Source organism: Falco peregrinus, chromosome 10, assembly GCF_023634155.1.
Source record: "Falco peregrinus isolate bFalPer1 chromosome 10, bFalPer1.pri, whole genome shotgun sequence".
NCBI lineage: Eukaryota > Metazoa > Chordata > Aves > Falconiformes > Falconidae > Falco > Falco peregrinus.
This window is the reverse complement of record NC_073730.1, coordinates 33507872-33525963: the sequence shown is the minus strand read 5'-3', so window position 1 is coordinate 33525963 and position 18092 is coordinate 33507872. Positions and strand designations below refer to the sequence as shown.

The 18092-nt window shown below is 48.2% G+C and overlaps 1 protein-coding gene across 4 annotated transcripts in view; it reads right to left on the bottom strand.

Annotated features, from left to right (window-relative positions):
- PDE4B (phosphodiesterase 4B) overlaps positions 1 to 18092 on the bottom strand; it is a 216640-nt gene that overhangs the window by 19436 nt on the left and 179112 nt on the right. For 3 of the 4 annotated variants that reach the window (XM_055815121.1, XM_055815122.1, XM_055815123.1), the window contains one exon: positions 7769 to 7881. In XM_055815121.1, the coding sequence (XP_055671096.1) occupies positions 7769 to 7881 (113 nt within the window). Of the gene's footprint in view, positions 1 to 5322; positions 5609 to 7768; positions 7882 to 18092 lie in introns of those variants that run through there. The other variant, XM_027796810.2, reaches the window with a different exon arrangement.

Below are 18092 nucleotides of genomic sequence, written 5' to 3'. Positions count from 1 at the left end.
CCACCTCCTCCATCGGGCAGTCCGGAGGCACCCAGTGCTGATGGATTCACTTCGCGGTGTATCCAATAGCACTGTGTCTGGTACCCAGCAGCCCTCGGTTCAGCTTTACATTTGTTGTTTGGGTTGACATGAAATAGCAAGACTGAGGGAATGTAAGATTTCACGCTGCGTGGTGTGACAGAGCACATATTGTGTGGTCTCCTCAGGTGGAAAAACCACAGCAGGGGGTACGGCCCAGTCTGCAGCGTGATCTGAAGCTCCTTTGGTTCCTTTGGCAGAAGCACAGGTTGATTTCTGCTCCATCCAAAATGCTCTTCCTACACTTAAGAACAGGTCTCTTGTAGCCAATTAATACACGCAACCACAACCGGAGCCTGCGTGTCAACTTACTCGATTTTGTAAGGATTTTCTCACCAGTAAGTACCAAACTGCACATGGCAAGAGCTCGCAACCACACGAAAGCTGAGCAGCGATCCCTCAGGAACTGTACTCTCTTCTTCATCACTGAAAGGTACATTTTGTAACATAAAACAAATTACACTGTAAGGAGGAAGGACCACACCGATGGCACATTGCAGGCAAGGGGTAACTCCTGAGACTAGTACCACCTTTTCCAGAGCAGCTGACACAGCGTGGTCAGTCTTCATACCACGTTTTCAGCCCAGCACTGGTTGTATTTTTCACTTGAACAAGAGGTGAGCAAAGAAAACCAGCAAAAAGGAAAAACATTTGTTCTGCAAAATCATTTTTATAGAGTTTTACCAGGTGGAAAAATGTTTGCCATGTTAAGTGCAAAAGGAAAATCAGGAAGAAGAGATGATGAGTACCAGCCTGAGCTGAAGGCTAGGAAGCAACAGCAAAATTAAAACCTACAGCAGCTTGTTTGTTGACATAAAGTTGATTAAAGAAAAACCTGATGCAGCTGACAACATCTGTGGCCTCAAGAGCAGATAGCGCTCCAGAAGGCTGCAGATCTCAAACCAAAATCTTCTGTCAGTCACACCCATGCAAACCACACTGCTGCCAAATGACTACGCAAGGAGAGCCCACAAACCCGCGAGCCTCCCCAGCCGCTCGTCCCTGCCAGGGCAGGCAGGCAGCAGGCAGAGGCAGCCCTGCTCCCGGGGAGCTCGGGGCTGCGCATAAGGAGATGCTGGCCATTCAGATGAAATATGCCTGGATTATACTCTCAATCTTCAGGAGAAAAAAAAAGAGAAAAAACCAAACATCTGAGAGGGAAGAGCATTTGTCATTTAACAAAGAGAGCAATGCAATTAAACATGGGATTTTGTTAATCGTGTGAAGCAGCAATTTAAATTTAATTTAAATTTGAGTCAGGCTCTGCAGTCATCATTTAAGCAAATCCAGCTGGGGTTTTACCTGAGTAGGAGAACAGGCTCTGGAAAATTCAAATAACTTTGTGCCCTGAGATGACTCTTCCATGATGCCCGTGATGAGGAAAAACTCCGGCAACTTTTAATTGACAGAAGTCTGTATGCTTCAGAAAACACAGGATAAAGAGCAAGTCCTAGGAAGAAGTCAGTGTAGCTCTACAAGACGGTATCCCCCCAGAAAACATGGCAGTTGGTCCTGCCAAAATGAAAATGAGGCTAACGCAAGCACCAAAACCATACGGAAGGCACTAATTAATGTAAATATATTTAAATGAAAAGTCCTTCTCACACAGAGATAGGCAAATTATTTGCAGAATAATTTTTATGTGGCGTTTGCCCAGCTGTGCTAAACCAGCAGCAAGGTGAGGCACTTCTTGTTTGTTTGCTTTAAACACAGGGCAAAGGCTTTAATCAGAGGAATCTCTCCCTCTAAGAGCTCTGACGGATGAGCCTTCAAACCAGTACATCTCCACAACATGTTCTGGCTTTGATAACGCAACATCTTTCAATTAAGTTTCACTTAGCGCAAGTATTTTGATCCCCAGCCGCCCCACCGAGAGCAGTTGCTCTGCAACTGGGTAAAAAACAAGGAGTTCGGAGTAAGGCTGTGCAAACTGCCCTGGTCCACAAAATCGGGTCAGGATTGGGACTGCTCCAAGGATTAAAGCCTACTCTGCAATCCTTCACAGCTCACCCTCATCTAAGTGATGCTTCTCCTCCGAGATTTCATGCTCATTCTCCGGTATCCTCACTTCACTTCCAGATAGGTCACTGCTCTGAACAGTTAGTCACTCTCTAGTCCTGCCCTCAAATCATGATTCATTTTGAACCTGCCTTTGAGCTATTATTTATTTAAGCCCCACCCTAATGTGTTATAACGTAAAAGTCTGAGAATGCAGAACTTTTAAAACACATCGCATCCCAGCACAAGCAGAAATCTTTAAAGGACATGTTAGAAGGTCCTGGGCACTGTCACGTCCCAGAGGATGGCAACTCCACAGAAGGGCTCCCAGGAGGATGGATTTGAACCAACATTCAAACCAAAGTCTTCTTATCTGCTGTGGCTATCTAGACGTGCTGGTCCTGGGATCTCCCTCGTATGGGCTTTTCCCACCCGTTTACCACAACAGTCCCAGCAGGTGAGGATGCATCTGCCGCTCAGAGTCACTGTGCTCTAGGAGGCACCTCAAACAGTGGCACTGGCTCCCGATGCTGGACACTTCTCCCAGTGGTGCAGCTTTCCAGTACTTAAACATTTGAATCAGTTTGACTAAGACGTTCAGAAACTGGCAGCCCAGAGGGCTCACAAGACCAGAATATTATATTGTTAAATAACCCACATACGGCCCCACTATTCCACCCCACTCTTATGACATATCTGATATAGTCAGAATGATTTATTTTAGAGGCCAAAGAGCAAGGGAGGAGGAACAGGATGGATACAGAGATAGCTACCCCATAAGTCCATTTATGATAGTGATGAGAACTGATACACAGGAGTTGACTCGGACCCATCTCCGCAAGTCTTGAACATCCATGAGGAGCTCTGAGGGGTTTTACAGCCTGGGGCAGAGCCACTGCCCAGAGCCGGCTCCTCCTCACTCAGCAGGCTTCACTGGAACCTTGCGCTCTCCACTCCCAAGTGGCTCTGTTAAAAAACCTGGCTCCTGCATCACCCATAGCTTTGCCTTAAGAAAAAGACTGCCCTGTCCTCTAGCACAAGGACATCCTCAACACAAACGAAAAGCCATCAGATAAAACAAAGATGGAGTGAATATTCCCAACCTCAGATATAAACAGCTCCTACCGCAGTTCTCACCGAGCACAACGATCGCCTAGCATCCTGCTCTGCAGACAGCAGCTGTACGTCTAAGAAACAGTTAACCGCTGCTGAACACGCCGACGTCAAACCTGACACGGGCAACGTGTTAGGGCTCTGCAGGGACTGAAGCAGAGCGATGCCAAGGGCTGCTCTGACCAGCCTGCCACACTCCAGAGAGCTGGGTAGCAGATCCCGGTTTCCATAACGTAAGTCCCTGGGCGAGGGGAATACCGGCGTGCGGCTGGGGAACCGCGTGCGGAGCTCAGTGATTCATCCCGGCTTGTAAAAACAGGAGACGTGGAAGTCTCTTTGTTTCGCTGGCTGCTGCACAAGCGAACAAGCCCCTCTTTGTGCGGCACTCGGCTATTTTAAAGCGTATTAAACAAAGGAAGTTACAGCGAAAGCAAGCAAAAGACTAAACAGGTCGGCACCACTTAAGGGAAACATCACGTCCAAAGGGGATGAGACGGAGGGCTGGTGGGCTGGCAGAAGACAGGCGAGCGGGCGCGGAGGCTGTGCAGCCCAGCACATACACTGCTGGCACTTGGCCCTGTGCCGTGCTCAACCTCTACCACTGACCCCAGGAGTTTACATTAGTGTCCAGATGTTTATTTAGCCACTGCCTCCTGAAAGCTAGGTGCGGCCTTGCTCCTCTTTTCTGACTGAAATGCCCTTTGAAATACAAGCAAAATGAAATCAGTTATGTTTATCTTAGTGGCTTCTGGCTCACAAGCAACCAAGATAGGAGTGCGAAGCCCTGACGTGCTGCTGCCCTGAGCCACTGGCTGGAAACGGCCTTGGGTGGCAAGATTTGAGTTGCATCATTCAGCACTTGGGAGTAACGGAGACGGCTTTAAGAGCTGACATGAGAAACTAAAGATTTACTCTGCAGTGTCTGCAGCTGCATGAGCAGTGCTGGCGGGGACGGGTCCCCCAGGGAACAGTCCGGAGAGAGCAGCGGGTTTCAAAAGTGTCAAGAGCACAAGGCAGGCACCCTGATGACACCACCTCTGTCAAAATCAGAATATCCTCACAGAGCACAAACGACATCACCTGTCCATTTACTTACTTGACAGACTGCAAAAAGCTCTAAATAAGACTGGTCTGCTTTAAGGAGATGGAAAGGTACTGCTTGGGCCCATTCAGATATATCTGTTTTAGGCACAGTCTGGGCTGCATACTGCACAGCCAGGAATCAAACGTCTTCTCCATCCCTAAATGCTTGGAGCTGGCAAGACCAGCATTTCAGCTGGGAAAAATACTTGCTCCTTTTTAAGATTCAGGAGATGCACCGAGTGTGTCCTTCTCAAGATCCCAAATGCTAGGCTAGGTAGTAGAGCCGAGGGGGTCCTGCACTTCCATCCGCAGGACAAGCGAGGCTGCGGACAGCTGCCTAATGCCAAATGCAACATTACAGGGTGGCCACCAAGAGAGAATATACCCCCTCTTTATCAGCAGGCCCATGACTCACAAATCCTTCTGAGACACAGCAGCTGCCTGAGCTGGAAGTTGGACAGGGTGATAAATGCAAGCAAAAAAAAAGAATATATATGTTACAATAATGTAAATATATGTGGTCTGCTTCTTCAGGCAACACTGAGTGCCTACAGAGCTTTTTGCAGGTAATTTCGTTTCACTGCACAGCTGCAGTGCCATACTCTCCTCACAGCAAAAGGTTAGTATTAATGTTAGGAAAATAAATCCCCTTCGTATTGGTTGCATTCCCTGCAACCAGGTAGTTTTCCAGATAACTTTCTAAATTAGAGAGAAAAAAACTAAGGGCACTGTGCACGGTCAGTTGTTCTGCAGCAAAAGCTTGGAGCTGGAGCAGCAAGGGATTTGGGCTGGCCTGCAGATCAGGCACTGCTCTGGTAATGCAGCAGGACTCACAGATACCGACAACACACAGGGGAAACAGTTTCCCCTTTGCCAGTTTTACGTCCAATCCCTGCTCCTGGGACCGTAGTGTCCCACCGTGCAAGCAGCAGTGCTTCCCTGGCTCACACTGATGTCAGTGCAATCAGACTCGTTAGCTCACAGTAAGATTAGCTGCTCATTTCCTCACTTCTCCTGTAATTAACTCACATCTTAAAAACGTATACGCACATGTTTTAACTGATGTTTTCCGAAAACCATCAGCTTAAAGCCAGGATGCTGTCCTGCATGGTGTTTCCCCCCAGCAATTCCTTTTTGTTGCAGGACTTCTGAGAATCACCCTGCGAACACGTATGCCGAGATCCTCCCTCTCTCTCTGCTGTTGTTGCAACTCTGGGTTTTCTAAACTACGTCTGTCAGGAAGGAGACAGGAAATTCGAGTCACACTTGCAACAGCTGTGCCATGCCTACTATCAGTCTCAAATGACGTAGTTTGGCTTGGGTGGCGCGGGGCCAGGAACTCGGCGAGAGCGGAGGTCAGGAAGATAGGTCACTGTTTATACTGCTCTTGCACTTGGGAGCATGCTGAGTCTATTTGCTTTCTTCCTATCTATACTGTTTCTCTTTCCGTTTTTCTTTAATAATGTGGAGCCCAAGCATCCTGTTTTCAAAACATCTGACTGTTTTTCTATTTACCGGTGACAAATTTAAATGCCGTTGACCAAAGCTGGCAGTTGAGTGGGATACTTGGTGAAGGGAAAAACCTTACCAATTAAGGACCGTCGCAGCCTCCTCCTAAAGATGCACGTCTCTAAACCAAGGGCTTCTTGCTCTGCAAGATCACTCTGCAGACTGTACGTCTGCCACCAAAACCCAAAAGCCACAAACCCCCAAATTAATTTATGTCAATATTTAGTGCTGATGAGGCAAGGAAAGTGAGGTGTGAGGCCATTTAATGTTCTTCTTTCGCAGATGAAAATGATACTGGAAGTTGACCAAAAAACGCAGACATTTCAGAAAATGGTTATGAAAGAACAAAGTTTCAGGAACCTTTTGCTCAGCCCAGCTGCAAGCCATCTGCACACAGAGAGATCACAACTTTTAATTACTACAACAAGCAATTTAGTTAAAGTCTTTCACCTTCACGAGTCTGGTTTGGCAGTCAGAAAAAAAAAAAAAGAATCTCAAAGTTAAGGGTATCAGTGTCCACATTGGAGGTGCAGCCCTCTGCAGCCTAAACCTTTCTCAGCTTTCACCCTGGGTTCCCTCAATACAAACAAACAAACAAAAAATATTCTTTCTTGAAAGCTTGGTCTATAAAACTTTTATTGCTTCCTTTGGCCCCGCACGTTGTGGTAATCGCTAACAGAGGAGGAAGCCGAAATAACAGGATTTCTCTGCTCAACGTTTTTCATAAAATCAGTTTATGATTCAGCATTTCTGATTTCATTAATTTCCACTTAGGAAAGAACCCAACAACAACATGGGGTTTGTGCATTACAACTGGGAACCGGGTTTCACCGTGGCAGCGGGTCAGAGCCAGGGATGCAGCAGACACAGCCCGAATCCCAACGACGGAGCAAGCTCAGTCTGGGACTGCAGAGCTGCTCCATCAGACAAGGCACGGTTGTAAACACTGCATTAAAGCCTGGGTGAGAGAAAGCTGAGCTGGAAAAGCCAAGGGATGGGGAGCAGCCAGGCTGTCCCGGAGGTGCGAAGGCTGCGCTGGCAGCCAAGCGGTGCCGCGGGGCAGGGAGCGCCGCCACCCCGCACAGCGCCCGGCAGCCAGGCTCCTGCCCGGGGGGATGCTGCAGCCACAGCCTGGCGTTCGGCTGGGCAGGACGGAGCTGGGGAGCCCGGCTCCAGCACGGGGAGGGGGCAGGCAGGAACAGCAGCTTCTGAAAGTCGCACACAAGGGTTCAGACCTCGCATTTCGCCTTTCCTCTCTGCTGCTTCTCGGTGCGCTCCTGGGACTCTGCTCTCCCTCGCGCTCCTCTTAGCACAATGTACTTTTCTGGCTTTATATTACTTACTTATACTTACTCTCTCTAAATTAAGAGAGAAAATACCTGACTCCTCGCAGTAGAACTCAAAACTCCCCTTTCATTACAAATTTAAAAAACCCACCCAAACCCGAAAGGAGCCAAGGTCCCGGGAGGCGGGCGAGCAGCTCCCCCGGGAGCCGATTCCCTGTGCGGGATCTCTGCCGGGAGCCGATTCCCTGTGCGGGATCCCTGCCCTCGCTCCCTGCCCGCGCGGGCGAGCGGTGCGGAGCCAGCCCACCGCTGGGGACACACGGGGCGCCCACCGACGGGCACAACAGCGACCAACAACGCACCGCAACGCTTAGAGCTTACCGCTATCACGGACAGGCAGCAATGAAGATAATTGACTTCTGAAGTGATAATTTGTTAAATGCGGGCGTTTGCCCGCTGTGCCTGGAAACATCGGTGCCGAAGGGACGGGCGCCGGGCGCCTCGGACCGAGCGGAGCGGGGCCGGTGTGTGCGCGGTGGGCGCTGCTGGGACCCGCGGGGCACCCGCACCCCCGGCCCAGCGCCGAACTGCGCGTTCCCTCCTGCACAGCCGGGATGCAGGCGGCCGTGCCCCGCACCGCGCCCCGCACCGCCCGCCGCCCGGCTCCGCACCGTGCCCCGCACCCCCCGCGCCCGGCTCACCTTGTTGGATGCCATCTCGCTGACGGAGCGGTAGGTCTGGATGGTCTCCAGCTGATCCAGGCACCAGTCGAGCTCCTCCAGCGTCTCCATGGCCAGCTTCTGGTAGGGCTCCTCTGCGAAGAGGCAGACGGACATGTAGTCGGGCTGGCGCGGCGGCAGCCTCTCCATGCCGGGGCCGCCCGAGCCGCCGCCAGCGCCGCCGGAGGTGCCGCACCGCTCCCTCATCATGCGGCCGCCGCTGCGCTCCCCTCGCCGCCGGCGAGCAAATCCCCGCCCGCCGCTGGCAGCCGGCACAGCCCCGGCCCCGGCCGCCCGCCCCGGCCCGCCCCGGCCCGGCCCCGCAGCCCGCCCCTGCCCCCGCGGCACGGGGCACCGGGCGCCCCCGAGCAGGGCCGGGCTGCGGGACCGCCGGCTACCCGCCGGCCCCCGGCCCCTGCGCCCCCCCGGCCCTGCCCCCCAGCCCTGCCTGCCCCCGCACCACCAGCCCACTCCCCATCCCCGCCAGCTCTGCCTGCTCCTGCTCCATGGGCCCACTCCCCATCCCCACCTGCCCCTGTGCCCCACCAGCCCTGCCTGCTCCTGCATCCCCCGCCCACTCTCCATCCCCCCCCAGCCCTGTCTGCTCCTGCTCCCCCGGCCCACTTCCCCATCCCCACCAGCCCTGCCTGCCTCTGTGCCCCGACCCCGCTCTGCTGCCCCACCAGCCCTGCTCCCCAGCCCTGCCTGCTCCTGCGCCCCTCCAGCCCTGCTCCTTCACCCCTGTCTGATCCCGCTCCCCTCCCCAGCTCCCACCTGGTCCAGCTCCCTGCCAATCCCTACTCCCTGCCAGCCCCTAGCTCTGCTGGCGTGTTCCCTGTGGCCTTGACCACATCACCAGCGCTGTGTCCCACTGGTCCCACTCCCCAGTGCCATGTGCCTGTGCTCCCCAGCAGGCCCTGCACCCCAGCCTTGCCAGCCCTGCTCCCCGAGCCTGCTGGCCCCTGCTCCCACCAAGCTCTGCTCCTTGACCCTGTCAGCAGGACAATGCGCTCCTGAGCGGCTCTCAGTGTAAAAGTTAAGGTTTACATAAGCGGATACAGTGAATCATAAAATCTCTCCATGAATGTAACTGCTTCTCATAATACCAGTGACATATGCTTACCCCGTAAATCTGTCAAAGTTAATGGATTCAGCATTTCTAATGGCACTGGCTGAGCAGGTAACAGTGACATCAGAGGGCAGGATTGCTATGATATACACTCAGCGAAGCATCTGCTGTATAGCACGCATGCTGTACACACGTATGCCCCATATGTGTGTATACCACTGCCCTCCCTGTCAAACCCTCACCAGGACTGCATGGGGTGTGCTCCCCGCAGGGCTGCCACCCTCTTCGGCCCCCCGTGTCCTTGGGGGACCAAACTGCACCTCGTGCTGGTACCTGCCTTCATAGGGATAGATCCTCATCATCATTCACCATCGCCATAAAGCAACGAACATCATTAATAAGTATTGTGCACAGGCTGTATGTTCAATGTTGGAAGTTACATGGCAGAAAGTAGATGCTGCCAAAGAGTATTTCAGCAACAAACTTGCAGGGAGTGCTTGGAACTGGCACATTGTAAAGATTCAGTAAATCTGAATCTTTGTGGCATTGAAAATGTTTTTTCTGTGCTCACAGAGCTCCAAACATGGCAAGTAATCTCATTCTTGCATACTTCTACGATACATATATCAAAAAGCAGGTGGAAATAGCCAAAACACACAGAACTTGAGCGTATTTTCCTTTCTAACATGCATATTCTCTATCAACTACTTTATCATGTGAATTAGTTGACCTGGAAGGGCTCAAATTCCTTGTAATAGAAAATGTTTGCGTTGATAAAACTAACACAGGCTAAATCATGACTTTAGGAATTGGAAAAATACCATCTCCTCAGACAAACTAAGGAGGAGCTGACCATACGTGTAAATAACGAACTGCACTGTGCTGTTGTAGTGTGTTCTCCGAGACTTCTCCACTAAGCAGAACCATGGCACGTGTGCATTCCTGCAGCAGCAGCAGCAGCAGGAATAGGTTCATAGAGGACAGACTCTGGCACTAGACCCTAATTTAGCCCTTTTGGGGATTTCCAGCCTTGCCCAGGGTCGAGGTTGCAGGACCTGCTACCCCAATAGTTTCACTTCAGATCTTCACCTCCGAAAGAACCATCACGGCAATGCAAGACCAAGAACAGAAATCTGCACTTGATATTGAAGGATTTATTTTCCCCAGAGCTGATGAAAGGTTCAGGCTATTCCCTTTATATTCCCTTACTTTGAAATCAGAGTTTTGTGTAATAAAAGAAAAAAAAACCCACCACCAAAACCCAAGGAAAGGTACTAGATATTACGGAGAACAATGTGAATTAGGAAACTTCAAGTATAAGGTATGGAACAAGGGGGTTTGGCTACTGCTAGTTCTAAATAATTGAAAATTTTATTTTACCTTTTCAGAAGATGAGATAAATATACAGTGAATATTTTATAGATTCTAAATGTTTTTCAGAATTTTTAGCAGACTATATTTGGACAGTCGTGCAAAATGACCGTTCCTTGCCACCAGCGTTTTGCAGCATGTGAGCTGCTTTTCTGCTTCATCTCCCTGAGGCTCCCCTGGGAACAGTGGGAATCCCTTTGGTCTGAAGCCTGGTTTACTCATGTAAAAGTACGAGCATTGTCACTTACCTAGGCCTTTTCAACAAAAACATTTAGAGGACAATAGATTAACGATTTAAATGCAGATGTTTTGAAAACTGCTACTTAAAACATCTCAAGTCATTTCAATGGCAAAGCTGCAGTGAAATGATAGTAAACTGTTCTTGCTAAGTATAATTTTAAGGGGAAAAAATGGGTGAGTACTGCTACTGTTCAAAAGCTTTTTAATGCCCAATTTAAGATAAGTGTATTTCCATATAAAAGTACTGTTTCTAGCTTTTTCTGACACTAAGCCAGCCTGCACATTTCCACTGCCCTCCTGCGCACAGCTCTGTCTGGGTCTTCAGACCCAGGGAAAGATGCATCACCTTCATCCTTGGGTAGCTTCTCTGAAATTCTGCAGTGTCTTTTGGTTTTGACTAATCCAAATATTTTTTCACTCACTAAGTAAACGAGCCCTGTGAAATGAGGCTCTGGTGGTGTGCCTCCCTCCAGGTGTATGCATGCTTCTCAGCTTCTCCACCCTCCCTGCCCTCCTCGACTCCTCAGTCAGTCATTTCTGAACCTGCGGCAGTTTTAGCTCGGTTTGCTCGACCAGTAAGTACGTCAAAAATACCACATCCCTACGAGTTTCAAGAAATTAGACAGTCAAGCAGAAGAAAAGACATTATCCTCCTTGACAGAAGGAAGACAGCGTGAGCTCAACCTTTCTTAGAAACGGGGTAACTGTCTCCTAAGCCGCTTTGTAAGTGACCCAGTCTGAGACCAATCAGACTGGAAACCCCAATTCCTACCAAACCAGCCCTCTCTGGGCACATCCAAGTCCTCTGACTCCCTGCTCATTAACTTGTTGTGACTGTTTACAAATAAATTGTGAAAGCACCGGCTACGATTACACAGATAAGGCTAAATTTGCACCAGGTGTTTTTGAAAAACAGCATGTAAAATTAAAGTGCTTACTCCCAAGTCCCTAGTGAAATGTAAGATACACAGCTATCCAAAAATAAGTCTGATAGAACACCAGTTAGAAGTTGCTCTTCTATGAATGCAATAGCTTTCTGTGGGAATGATCTTAAAAGGGAATAACATGGATTCTCTAACTTTCTTAATAGTTAATATTCATGGATATATACCACATTAATCACATTTGAATATTTTAAAACTAGCGGTACCTAGTGATACTGGTAAGGGAACTAAACAACAGAACCAACGCAGCCCCTGTGAGTGGGAGCAGCTCCTCCTCTGCTGATGCACCATGCCACCTGCCACTCTGCTCAGCGCTCCTGCAGCATCAGTCCCTGCAGACAGCACAGCCAGAGCTGCGTTCGATACAGCATGATACACGAGAGTACGATACACTCTCAACAGCTCGTGATGCTTCAGTGCCAGCTCTGCCTGCAGGAGCAGCATTTGCTTCTGCCGAGGTGGCCATGCAGGGCACAAGAGGGAACTGGAAGTGATAGCAGGGAACTGAGGAACCCTCCAAAAGCAGGGGGAAAGAAAAAGAAGTGACAGAAGAGAAAGATGAAGCGCCATTGGGATTCTCCCAGACTGGTATCTAGCGTTACTACAGGGATTCACATAAACAATAAACAAAAGTTCAGATGCTACATGACGTGTTCTTTCCCTGAATCCAATGTGAGCGTCCCACTGACATCAGGAGCACAACACCCTCTGTCAGAAACACCGTTAAACCATCTCCACTCGTGGACTTTGATAACCTTCCTGGTACAGCTGGTGCACATGGTCACTTACGGAAACAGTCCTGCAATTTCTGGATATGAACTCCTGGAATACTATATATGTGTCTTCAACTGTATCATGTTTCAGTTTATATTTGGGTGTTGCATAACTAAGCCCTTACCCATAAAATTATAACCAGCATTTCCGTCATTTTTTCTAGCGCCCTACGTGAAATCATTTCTGAGACAGAATACAGAACTAATTAAAGACAGGAGTTTGTTTCAGTTTTCAAGTATTCATGGTGTTTCTGCATGACTTTTGATCCTGGTGGCAATTTAGCAGGAACCGAGGTGACATTTTGTCACAAGACCCGATTTGCTGCCAGACCATCAGAGGACAGACTGGCTGAGCCCTCAGAAGCAGCACACCATTTAATATTTTTCCGTTGGCACTTAGGATGTTCTAATGTACTGAAATACAATTCATTTATGTGCCAGTATTTTGCAACAACTGCATTTTTGGTACTTTTTCCATCTGTTTCTTCTTCATCTCTGTAAGACGATGGAATGGAACATACGGTATCTCTCACTAGAGAAGTGCCTTAGCAGCCCATTTTTAGAAGCTTTTTCCCATTTGCTGACTTGGCCATGCTATTGGTTTCTCACGGTGAATATGGACTTGAGGCTTCTTTTTCTTCTTGAGTACGTGAAAAGTGAAAGGATTTGGACATCATCCTCTTTCTGGGAGTGGTTCAGCTGAAGAGCAAATACACACTTCACCAGAAGGCCTATGAAGTGTCACAGATGAGACGGGGGCTTAATATGATGAACTCTTGGCCCATACTCCCCCACCAACCCCATGTCTGTGCCGTGCTTCCCTGCAGCAGAGAGCCACAGCCCCTTGCCACTGCACAACCACGCGTGCAAGCCCCCGCGCTCGCCCGCTGGCTGGGGTATCGTCGAGCATGAGGCCAGCGTTATCTGCAGCTGCAGCCGTGCGTTCTGGTCCCTCTCTTAACCCACAAACTTGCTGTCCCCATCCTGTTAGCCAAATGCGCCGAGCCTCAGGAGGCAGCACGGCACGGTGGTGGGGCAGAGACCGCAGCCCCAGGGGCTGCGGGAGGCAGTGGTGTCTTTGCCCTCAACTGCCACGGCAGAAGAACCAAGATAGGAAATACTTTGAAACCAGCTCCAAACGCCAAAACTCAAAGTGAGCTTTTCTCTCCTCACAATTCCCTCTTGCCACCCCAGTCCCCTTTAAATAAATACATTAAGACATAGCGTGTCTTGCTTCTGGCTGAGAGCATAAAGGCTAAAAAGTTTTAAGTGGCCAAAATACCAGATCGCAAACAGGTGAGTTAAAAAAGCTGGAGAGGACTTGCAGTTCTCCTCTTTGCTCAGCAGAATATTACAGGTGCCAAATAACTACATTCTCCATGATATAGCAGGCTAATATTGCTAATGGGTTTCTATCTTGTGAACAGGTTGTCCAATTTGGCAGGCCAGAAATGTTGCATACAAATATTTGCAGACATCTTTACAAACTCTGCTCTCCTCAACTCTTAAAGATCAAATTATGGACTGACTGTATGGGTAAAAGATTTAATTCCTAATTCTGCAAAAAAAAAAAGAAATAGTTACTTCTAATGGATAGTAACTTTGCTCATAAACTTTATGCGTGTAGTGTTTAAGACTCAAAAAACCCAAAAAATCTCTATGAAACACGGCTGCCGAAAAGTTCAAAGAGAAACTCTTATGATGATGGTTAAAAAGCAAGGCATTGCTGCTTACAGCAGTCTTCCCAAGTTTTAACGCAGTATATCCTATCCCACGTACGCCGCCAGTAGTTCACAGTACCAGTAAGACATCTTCTGGGTTATTTACTTTTAATTGCATCCTGGCTGCAATAAATTGCAGCTCTTTATAATTGTAAACTTCTTCAAAATTTGAAGCCATCCTTCCTACAAGCACTCTGCAATCAGTTCCAGCCTGCCTTTGTAGCAGCAATTCATCTGAGACTCCGGGGACAGCCACCAAGGTCACCAAAGTGCCCATATTCCAGTGATTCCAGTTGATTTAATAAAAAATATTATCACTCTATCTTAACCTTACCTCAACAACAATTCAGACTCGGGATCAAATCTGCTCACTTCAAAGCAAAATTAGTAAGAACGGTTGCTCTATTTTGCCTTGGAACGGCTTTAATACTGGATCTGTTCCCACATCTAGTATGTACGTGGCAGTAGGCAGGCGCTGAAACGTTCCCTGAATGTTTAACAAACTGATAAAATACAACAAAACCTGAAGCAGGCAAACACTCATAAGAAACAAAAGATAAAAATTTAAGTAATACAGAATAAAATGCTTCCCTAGTTTCACTAGTGACGGGGAAACAAACGGTCAATAATGAGTCCATTTGGTGAACTGAACTCCACTGCAGCTCTTAGGTGAGCTGGGGCTTTTGAAGTCCCCATGTCCTTGTATGGGAACATGTAAATGTTTATCCTGGTGCATGAAACCGCTTGCAGGCACCGAAAACTCTGCTTTAGGAAATGTCTGAAAGCATGCTCCCAGGCGCCTAACCTGAAAATAACATTAAGGGTGCAATTTTAAAATGCGCTTAATTCTCAGTGTGAATCCATACAACGCAACCCCTGTCCCAGAGGCTTTCAGCACATTTGAATATTTTGCTTATTTACAGATATTTAAAATAATCTACACAGTAAAAAAAAAAAAAAAAGGCACATTCAGATACAGACCTTTCTTAAAAATTGTAAAAATACACATTATGAGTCTTTATCGCTTAGAATTCGTCAGAGGACATTAAGACAAACCATTTTTAATTATATAGCATACTATATTTATTATAGATTATCTTAATTGTCATTATTATAGATGACCAAAAAGATTAAGCAGAGAAGGGAGATTCTCTACTTAATCACATGAATGACAGATTATTGTTTTGCGAGCAGTACAGATGTCATTAATGTTTAGTGAAGGCTTCATTTACATTTCTCAGTCCTTGACTACTAATGACTAAGAGCTTCTATGAAAGCAAGCTGGCAAAAGCCCTCTTTGTGGGATCCTCACATATGATGTGATCCACCAGCTGAACTCACCTGTGCTTCAGCTGAGACCCATTTGACTGTAAGTCCTGATGCAGGTTAGAGGACAGAAAAATAAAAGAGGAGAAGGAAAAGAAAGGAAAAGGAAAGGAAAAGGAAAAGGAAATGGAAAAGAAGGAAAAAAAAGGAAGGGTGGCCTGCGTGATTTAACAAGGTACTCTATGTGGTCATGGCTTAGATAAAAGTCATGCAGATCCAGATCACCGAAGGTGTTCCCTCCCATTCCCTCCAACGAAAGAATATGGCTACTTAAACTTAAAAAAGCAAGATTCATTATATGCCCTGCAATAATTACTAGCCAGTGTCTAGCATCACTCTAAAACCCGGGAGCACAGAGCATGTTCAGTAAAACAGGTTTATCAACAAATGGCATGCCAAAACTTGATCGAACAGGGACTCGGGCAGGCTGTCAGCCATTTACCCTTTGCCTTCCCTAATATATCTGTGGTTGCTTACAGATTGTGCGGACATGTTTACATATTTATCCTTGACAATGCCGAGTGAATAACTGACACCAAATAATTTATTTGTTTAATGTATCCTGTTAGTGCATTCATGACTACCCATGAGCAGAGAGCTATTTCCTTGAATTAAACTATTGTTCTAACAGATCCAACAAACGTATTTGAGAAAATTGTTCTGTAGATGGGTTTGAAAATTCACAGGGAACAAAATGAAAGGCAGAGAGCACAAATGCAGTGATTAATTTTAAATCTTCAGTGAAAATCTCCATGTCTGACAGCACCATCTTACAAACTGCAAGCACTGAAAAAAGCCCTGTATCCTGTAATTAGGGGTTTCTTTTATAGATGCTCTGTATGTTTTCCAATATTCAGGGAGTCTATGGACCAGATTGTCAAACTTTTTTTCCAAGCACAAAAGCTAGATGTGTACCGAAAAGGGGGTATTATTCAAAAGCACGATGTATCCAGCAGAACTACCCAACGCCGCACGTGCCAGCAACACTGCCAGCACACAAACATGTTCCTGCTTGTAGGTTTATGGACACTTGCGCACTCCTGGTCCGCTGGACCGCGGGGCTGGAATTAATCTAAAATCATGGGAACGACAGAGTCTTTAGATACACTTCCCCTCCTCCCCAACATTTCATTGTATGCAATGAAACTAATTATATCTTTTGCAAAGATAAGTGCAGATGTGCTAAGAAAGGCACAAAGCCCCAGCACCTGTGGAACAGGTGGAGCCAGTACGCTCTTGAGCAACTCCCCAAACAAATGGATGATCCTGCCCTTCTCCCCCCTCCCGATCATATTTTTGGGACTCCAGTTCAACCAGTAACTCTAGCTGTCCCCTCTCACATTTCTCACACCTGCAGCTATACTGCAACCTCCCTCTGGTGGCAAGGGTGGTGGGAGTCAGAGCGAAGGGCTCTGGCTTTGCTCCCCAGCATGGGGCAGCTGCGCTGGGCACCGGGAGAGCCGTGGAGCGGGGCCAGCAGGTGCCAGGGCTCGGCAGGAGATGGGCAGGCTGCAGGCGGCGCGGGCACGGGCACTGCATGCAAATGAACGGAGAGCTGTCTCGAAGCAATGCTTTTAGCGAAAAGCTGTTTTAGAAACGTGGACTTTTCTGTTAGCCAGCGCTAATACACGCGATGAGGTGAGAGAGGCCAGGGTAGCGAAACCCCTGCAAAGAGAGACAATGGGATTAACTGGCAAAGGCACCGCTAGAGGTGGCACTGGAGGAGATCCAGCTGTGGGGAACGCAGACAAAATCTTAACACAGGCTCAAAAGCAGCAGAAACAATGGAGTCTGTATTCAGAGATGATAGAGGAAGATAGAGACAAAAAAAATGAAGTGAAAGCTTTCTACTGCTAGTTGCGAAAAATGCCAGGAAATGAGAGATGCTGCTGCCAGGAATAACGTTTGTGATACTGAAATTGTTGATGAAAGTGTTTGACATGCACTACGACCTCAGGCAAAATAAGGCCAAGATTTTGGGGGGCATGTTTTTTTTCTCCCAAAAAAAAGAACAAGGAGCAAAAGAAATGAACTCCTCCGTTACACTGCTGAGGAGTCTGGCATTATAAGTTCCCTAATTAAAGACAGGTCCTTTCTGGGACACACCATTTCAGTTGCCCAGAAAGGCTGCTGGGAAAACTCAGGCCCCAGAAAAACGGCTCCAAACTTGCTAAAGACGCCAAGGCAGTGATTGTAACAGCCCCCGCCAAGAACATCGGGGACACATTCAGGAGTGGAAGACTCGGGGGAGTAAGCAGAGACGCCTCACCAAGTGAAGGCACGGGGACCACAGAAAGCAATATGAAAAGGAGAAAGAAGAACCTCCTGCCTGTAGGGAACGACACAAACCCAAACCACTTCACATCCCCATGCTGCATCCCAAGAAGGAAGAAGGCACAGCTCATTTAACCACCAAAACAGAGGCTTCCAGTGACGGGAGAAATGCCTGCAGCATGACTTGGCCATGCCGCGAAGCGCAGGAGACGTCTGCGAGTCACTCGACTGCCATAGTAGCAGCGATGTTTCTGAGTCAACAGCCAATGTGTTCGCTGCCGATCACTGAGCCAGCTGCAATGTAATCTGAGCAACACCGATAAGCAGTAATATTAGCCTGGAGAAATGTCACTGGGGTGGGGGGGCTCATCTGAGCTATCTTTAGCCATCTAAAAGTTAATCACCTAAGCTCCCCGCACAGTCAGTGGAAAGTGGCTGGGACCTCCAAGGGGTAATCCTGGTCTATTCTCAGCATGACTGCTGCGATGGGCTGAATCACCCTCCGGAGGTGTCGTCATTCTCCTTTAACTACAGAAGGCACCTCTACTGCAGTCACAAGGCACTGGCTGGAAGGGACCTCCAGATGTC